The sequence below is a fragment of the Leptodactylus fuscus genome, chromosome 7 (assembly GCF_031893055.1).
Source record: "Leptodactylus fuscus isolate aLepFus1 chromosome 7, aLepFus1.hap2, whole genome shotgun sequence".
NCBI classification, from domain to species: Eukaryota; Metazoa; Chordata; class Amphibia; order Anura; family Leptodactylidae; genus Leptodactylus; species Leptodactylus fuscus.
Genome location: NC_134271.1, coordinates 41,065,261 through 41,073,017, shown reverse-complemented (window position 1 = coordinate 41,073,017; position 7,757 = coordinate 41,065,261). Strand labels below are relative to the sequence as shown.

At 43.1% G+C, this 7,757-nt stretch overlaps 1 protein-coding gene across 1 annotated transcript; it reads right to left on the bottom strand.

Annotated features, from left to right (window-relative positions):
- Positions 1-1,386: 1,386 nt before the first annotated feature.
- LOC142212608 (chymotrypsinogen 2-like) lies at positions 1,387-6,866 on the bottom strand. Its single transcript, XM_075280571.1, has 6 exons — positions 6,815-6,866; positions 6,070-6,173; positions 5,068-5,147; positions 4,605-4,683; positions 3,652-3,832; positions 1,387-1,456 (listed from the first exon to the last, which is right to left on the bottom strand). Exons 1-6 carry the CDS (start codon positions 6,864-6,866, stop codon positions 1,452-1,454), a joined length of 501 nt encoding a protein of 166 aa, XP_075136672.1. The 3' UTR covers positions 1,387-1,451.
- Between the last annotated feature and the right edge of the window lie 891 nt (positions 6,867-7,757).

Below are 7,757 nucleotides of genomic sequence, written 5' to 3'. Positions count from 1 at the left end.
TTTTTTTTTTCAATTCAAGTACTTTATGGAATTTTCAAGATTAAACAACCTAAATCATAACAAACCATGAATACAAACATACAAATAATGCGGACCAGAGCCAACAAAAGGAAACCCATGGCGGACACAATCAGCAAGACAACAAAAACATTGATTAAAGAAAATGAGGAGAGACTGAAGAAGGGAGGGAAGGCGGGCAGTGAGAAAAAGAAGGAAAGAGAGAAAGGAGGAGGGAAAAGAAGACAGGGAAGAAAAAGAAGAGAAACTAAGAGAAAAAAAAAAAAAAAAACCCAGGGAGGGTAATGGGGGAGTGAACAGGGTAACATACCAGGTGTGGGCCCAGAGGGAGGCTCGGAGGACATCATGTGTCAGGACCACAGTAGAGGGACCTTAAATTCACTATGTAAGGTCAGAGACAATAGATGCAAAGACACTGGTAGAACAAACGCCAAAGGAGGGCGGCCATGCTCAGAGCTCATAGTCCAACGTTTAAGCCTGGGAGATCTAGAGCCCAGAAGCCTCTAATACTTTGCAGAACGTTGGAATTCCAACCACTAAAACCAAGTTTTGTTAAAGGCTTCACCCTTATCATGCAGGAAGGAAGTGAGGTTTTCCATACACATAATCTCATTGACCTTCAAAATCCAGAGGTAACCTGTCTCTTCTCATGATAATTGTATCAGCTTTGACCGAGGCGCCAAAAGGGTTAATGCCCACGATCGGTGTGGGCATTAGCGTATGGTGTCTGCTGTATCATACAGCAGACACCAGGCAGCTATGGCGGCTGCCCGACATAAGTTAAACACTTACTAGTACGGAAGATATCGGGAAGGGGTTAAAGGGTACCTGAGATTTCATAAAAAGTTTAAATATTAGGACAGAGTGTTCTATGACTGTATAACCCTTTATATGTGATGGCCTATTAGTTTTTGGAGGGAGAGAGCTCTTTAATAGCTGGATAGCTACAGTGCTGCACAGACAGCTGCATCAATGTCACTTCAATAGAGTAGTGATCTGACTGAGAGCTCATTGCTTTATAACTGACTATACTGAAGGGAGTTCCATTCACTCAGCTGTATTCAGTCTACAAAATATGGCCTGCATTTCCCAAGATGAACTTCGTTGTGTGAGGCAATTTTGTAGAGGACCCAGGAGAAATGTGTCTCCTTGCAGCAACAGTTTTTGTTTTATTTGTTAATACATAAGAATAACCAGAATGGATTTAGACTGCAAGTGATGTTTATTGATAGTGAAACATTCTGCTATTGAATGACAATACTTTGATGGCTCTTGTTTAGTTGGCAGCCACTGTTTGGTCAATAAAGTCTCTGAGTTCAGTGACCCGGGCATACACGCCAGGAGATGATGGAGAGCAGGTGCCACTTCCCCAGGATACTATTCCAACCAAAGTCCAGCTTTCATTCTTCTGACATACAAGAGGTCCACCAGAGTCACCCTGAAATCCATACAAAGGGAGAATCAGTAATTCACTAACACTGTCATATAGGTGCTAAGTCATCCTCTTAACATAAATTGAGGGGCGGCATTTTTTTAATCGGCCACAAACTTATTGGCTTATTCCAACAAGTCAAATCCCCGCTTCTGTCCAATCTGGCCTCCACTTCTTCTGCCAGGGTTGCTGCAATGTTATTCAGTGTCTGTACTCTGGAGGCAAAAGCAGAGGCCAAAAGCAACAGGAACGGGGATCAGTGAGTAAAACATTGGCCGCTACTTCTTGGAATAATTGAATAGATAGCGACCAAACTTGTTCAGCACCAGAGAAGGTGAGTAAAAACAAAACAGTTATACTTACCTCTCCTGGTGCCCACGGCACCCGCTTCAGGGCTCTTCTAGCCTGCCTCTAATGTCACACGCCCTGGGTGGTTACTGCTGAAACCTGTGATGGAGTTATCATGTATGTGTACTGAATGTCAAGACATCATGATGCTCGGCATGCTTCTGCAGTGACCCCTGCAGTGCCTGACTTAACCATTTCAGTACTGGGCCAATTTGTGGTCCTGGACAAGGCTTTATTTTTATGTTGTTTTTATTTTCGAATGTGTTTTAATTTTTTTTATATCCGGGAAAATATAAACAAAATAGGAGGGAAATTGTGTCTGGTTTTCACTTTTTTTTTTTTTTTTTTAAATTTAATAACACAAAGTGGTACTGAAAAAATTTATAAAATAGTTTTTCCTCTCCATTATGGTAATTTTTATTTTGTATGATATTGTCAGGGGTGGGGCTATAACCTTTAATAACAGCGTTATATTGGCATATTCCGCCAGCGCTGGTCTGTGCATGCACCTCCTATTGGTGCATGGCAGGCTGTGGGCGGGCTCTGGAGCCAGGGCTGCAGCACCATAGGTTGGGGGCTGAAGGTGGGCTTGCCGATTCAGCAGGGAAACACTGAGGAAGATGGCAGCAGCCCACATGGTCCCGGCGCCGCAGCTGTTCCAGCCCACCTACACAGCTCGTGGACGGAGGAGGCTGCTGCAGCCGACACACCACAGGTAAGTGCAGCGGTACAGGGGGTTGGGGAGAGGGTGTCCCGGGGAGGGGGGGCCGTGTCCCTACGTCGGGGTCTACAGGGATCAACCACATACCCAGCTTCATGTCCCCCCACCCTTCATCGGCCCCAGAGTAGTTGGACTCACCTTGCCACACTCCCCTGACACTCTCTCTGCTCGCTCACTGCACATAAGTGTCGGGCGGCTGGCTGCGTATGGCACGTACACTGCAATACAGGTGCCGGTATTCAGCAATGCACTGTATAATACCAGCGCCTGTATTGCAGTCTACCTGCCTAGGCTGCAATACAACTACACGCCTGACAGGCCAGGGAGGCAGCGCGAGGCTCCAGCTATCATAGCAACCTGACGCCGGTCCTCGCTCTGCCTCCTATACGCCACACGCAGCCAGCCGCCCGACACCGATGTGCAGCAAGCAAGCGGAGAGAGCGACGGGGGAGCATGGCAAGGTGAGTCCACCTACACTGGGGCCGATGTGAGGGGGGGGGGGACATGAAGCTGAGGGCAGAGATGGGGGGACAAGAAACTGGGGGCAGAGATGGGGGGGCAAAAAACTGGGGGCAGATGAAGGGGGAACAAAAAACTGGTGGCAGATGAAGGGGGGACAAGCACCTGGAGGCAGAAATGGGGGGGGCAAGAAACTGGGGCCAGAAATGGGGGGACAAGAAACTGCGGGTAGAGATAGGGGGACAACAAACTGGGGGCAGAGATGGGGGGGCCGAGAAACTGGGGGCAGATGAAGGGGGAACAAGAAACTGGGGGCAGAGATGGGGGGACAAGCTACTGGAGGCAGAGATGGGGGTACAACAAACTAGGGGCAGAGATGGGGGGGACAAGAAACTGGGGGCCGATGAAAGGGGGAACAAGAAACTGGGGGCAGAGATAGGGGGACAAGAAACTGGAGGAAGAGATGGGGGGGGCCAAGAAACTGGGGGCAGATATGGGAGAACAAGAAATATAAGCGGTTCAGCGCCACTGCCAAACCGCAGATGAAGTCGCGGGTAACTGCTAGTATGCTATACTTGTCATTATGCTTTGTGATATTGGTTAGGTGCAGTTTAATAAGGTCTTAATACATAGACACAACTTTTCCTGACAGTACGTGCTCCTCCAATCGTACCTGAAGAGTCGGTCAATCCCCATCCAGTGGTGACACATCTTCTAACACCTTCAAAGTTGTCACTAGCCTCTGCCACACAAACAGGAGACACTTCTGCTTGAGTATTAACAGGAGAAGCCAGTTTGATCAGGGTAATGTCATTTACTATAGTAAAAGGGCTGTATTTTGGGTGCTTGAATACCTTGAATAAAATTCAGACAAGATTTATAAGGCTCTATTATAAAGATATATGACTGAAATGTATCTGTAAGTGCTGTACAGAGAAGGTAATCTCCCATAGTAATGGATCTAACAAACAATATACCTATCCTAATCCTATCCTAAGGATAGGCCATCGGTATTAAAAAGGTGGATAACCCACTTAATATAAGGAGCATAATTTGTATTAGGGGATAGGGAACACTCTGGATAACAGGAAGCACTGTGGGAAGGGGGTTGTGTTAAAATCCTCTACTCCTCTTTATGGCATGCTGTGCACACTAATGCCAACCATGTCCCCAACCGCCCCCCTCATGCGCAGCAGAAACATAGCAGTAAACTCGCCTGCAACCAAAACTAAGCTAAAAATGGTAGCTGGTTTCCGAGGTTAAGGCCCCCAACTTTGGGTCCTGGCCCAAAACAGGTTTTACTGTTGTCTTTCAAAGGTTTAAAACCGCACCAAATCCACATCAAGAAATTGATCTGCTTCAGGTTCACAACCCCTAGCACAATACACTTTCGCTCTGGGTTATAAGCAGTGTGTGGAGGGGATCAGCTGCTACTATGCCATGTGTGGCCCTGGCCTAAAGCACTTGGCCTATGAACAGGATTTATCATCGATCCATAGGTGATGCACTCTTCATTCTCCATTTAATCTCTAAGGAACTGATGGGGATAACCAAATGCAGTGAAGATTATTGCAGAATTATTAATTCCTTATCCTTACATTTACATTACAGTAAGATAAGGTATACCTTGGCAATGGTTTTAACTTGGACGTCTTCAGCAGATGTATGCTGGTCAAATTCACCTAGAACTACCTTATGTGAAGTCCTAAAAATCAATATACAAATGAGAAAGCTAAATCCAACAAAGACAAATGGCTTCCTATACAGGGGGTTCGACCAAAACAATCTTAAATGATCGGGTACACCAATAGCAAAAGAGGATATCAGAGGTAACAGGGTTCTCGCAAATTTCTCACAATATCTATGACAGATGTCTAGCCGCAGCTCGTATTTTCATAGACATACTTGTATGTTTAGTTGGGGAATAGCTGAATATTGAGACATTGTGATATTCAGGTAGACGGTTTCTCTCAAATGTAAGTTACAAATGAAATAATCCAGTTTTGTGCAAAAACATTTGAACAACCAAAAATCCAATGACCAGAAATCCCTCTGTATGTTGTTATTTATTTCTAATATATTTACTTACCTGACACCACAATGAGCAGCAGTGATGACCCATGTGTCGCTGATAAGGGATCCTCCACAGAAGTGAAATCCAGTACTGTCCTATAATGAAGCGCAAACATTTATCATGGAGATTCTCACATCTCAACCTACAACATATATATCGATTGATTGTATTTTTACTTGTCTTATGAGAGAGAACCTTTCTTGTCCTCTAAGGTGCAGAATGTTAAATATCATTGCAAACATTGAAAAAATGGCCACCATACAGCTGCTTTCATTGTTGCATGAGCCTTACGTTGCGAAATTGCTTATTTTTACAGTACTTGCAAAGTGGATGGGATTCCAGCTAATCCAAATCATTTTTTTCAGAAAAAAATCTTTGTTTATGAAAATCGCATCATGTCAATTATACTTTGTGTTTATAACTGGAAGTAAGTTCTGCTTTAACACCCATCTACCGCACTAGCACTGTATATCATAGTGGGCTTGCTGCCAGCTGAGACTACGTGATGTGTTGAGCCTTATACTGAGAACATGCTACATGGTGACCAGTCTAAGTGATCCTCGGTGACTAGAACATTCGTAAGATGTCTCTACATTAGAGAGCTGAAGACATTATTTTCTGAGTAATTTGTTTTTCATTAAGTTGTCGACCAATATCTGCCATGATTTGCAGCCTATTCTGGACATCTTAATGATAAGCACATCTGTCATTCAACATGAACAACTTTTTCAATGTACAGCACCTGACAGCAATCCAAAAAATCCATTACAGTAGATCCACTAGTCAACAGATATCTGCCTTCGGTTGGCATCTGTCATACTCTTTTGTGTCATGAAAAAAAAGCACTGTTGAGTGTCAGCACTGTTTTTGTCAGCTATCAAAAATGTCTACTGCTGCCAGCTTAAGGCTTGTCTGTTTTTTGTTTTGCAGCTCCCACTGACTTCAATAATGAAGATGCCCAACTAATATAAGGCAGTGTCAACTGGTTTCCTTGGTAGGGTAGGACACTGAAATTACCTGTAGGGAGACCTGCCATGGCCAGGATCCTGGAATAGCTTCCTCTCCATTTACAATTCTAGAATACCCAGTGAGGACTGGCTGGATGGCTGGCCTTCCACAACCTGCAAAAATATAGCATAATGACAGACAGTAGTTCCACTAAAGAACAACTAAATAATATTATAAACTGTACATTAAGTGATAGGTGTTATCCAAAATTTTTATTTTGGTTACCTATCTTTAGCCATTGGTCATCGGTATCAGATTAGTGAGGATCTAATAGCAACTGATCAGCTACAAGAAACAGCCTCTGGCACCAAAAATACACAGTGGACAGTTCCAGAAACAGACAGCTCTGTCCACAGTGTACTGTCAACACCGATCATCATAATAACAAATATCTGCAGCATTTTTTCCATTATTGTACACATCAGATTGGATTATAACATCTACTCAGCATAGTGTTTCCATTGATTTGACTAGTTCTTGTATAGAGTATTATACATATTCTTGCAATATATTCCTGTATTCTCCATGCTGCTGTAACACAATGAATTTCCCCATGGTGGGACTATTAAAGGATTATCTTATCTTATTCTGTGCAGGATCAGCTACTAGATGTGATAATGTCATCTTACTAGTTACATTGTTCCAGTTATTCTATCATTAAGTTCCAGTCAAGCAAATAAATGTTATTCAGTACCAAAGGAAAAATACAGAGACAACAATGAAAACTGTTCCTGAGCCTTATTCATCTGCTTACCATAGGTTGTGCCTAGGAGGGCAATAAATGACAAGAGACAAAGTATTGCCATTTTCAATTCGTTGAGACCTGCAGATTTGTGAAGATTGCTTTTATTCACTCAACTGTCCAGTGAAAACATGGACCATTATCTGATGGGTGGAGATTGCTCAGGGAAAATAGCATTTGGTTATCATGAAACCTTGGATGACTACAGCGCTGCTGGAGAGAGAAGTGAACCAGTATCAGTTATTACAAAAATAATATGGCTGGAGCCCAAGATAAATGCTATAATATTGTTAAAATGTAAATTTTATTCTATGAAATTTTATTATAAAATGTCCCTTTATGTTTTCCTATTATAGAAAATTATGGCATTCCGTTTTCGGCATGACCATAACTCCAAGGTAACATGCCTGCCTGCTTGGGATTATGTTTGACTCAGACCTTTCCTTCACCTCCATGTCCAATAATTTACACACTCATGTCATCTCCACCTCAAAAAAATCTCCATAATTCACCATTTACTTACCATGTAAAAATTAAAGATCCTTATTGTTGCCCTGATTCATTCTGAACTTGAGGCAAGGAAAATCAATGCACTGAGCCGATCCGTTGAATGTTCGATGATGTCAATTAGGTAGGCACCCTGTAGGGGTGACTACTCTATACGTGGTAGCAGCAGTGATCACAACAGCCCAGAAACTGAGCGGTAGAGTTAAATGAAAAATTGGCAAATCAAGGACCCTTGTGTGGATAAAGGGAGACCCAAATATAGAATACTGCGCCTCACCGGATGAAATTTGATGCAATACTTTATAATACACAAGACGCCCATATCGGCGTTTCGGGGTTCACGTCCCCTTTCTCAACTGATGAACAAAAAGATACAGAGGACCCTGCATAAAACATATAAAAGGGACCAATTACTTACAACACTCAGATATTAATGATAAAACAATAT

Coding starts and splice junctions, on each gene's coding strand:
- LOC142212608 (XM_075280571.1), bottom strand. CDS start 6,866: ATGGCAATACTTTGTCTCTTGTCATTTATTGCCCTCCTAGGCACAACC. Junction 6,174..6,814: donor CCTCCTAGGCACAACCTATG/GTAAGCAGATGA, acceptor ATATTTTTGCAG/GTTGTGGAAGGCCAGCCATC. Junction 5,148..6,069: donor CATGGCAGGTCTCCCTACAG/GTAATTTCAGTG, acceptor GCTTCATTATAG/GACAGTACTGGATTTCACTT.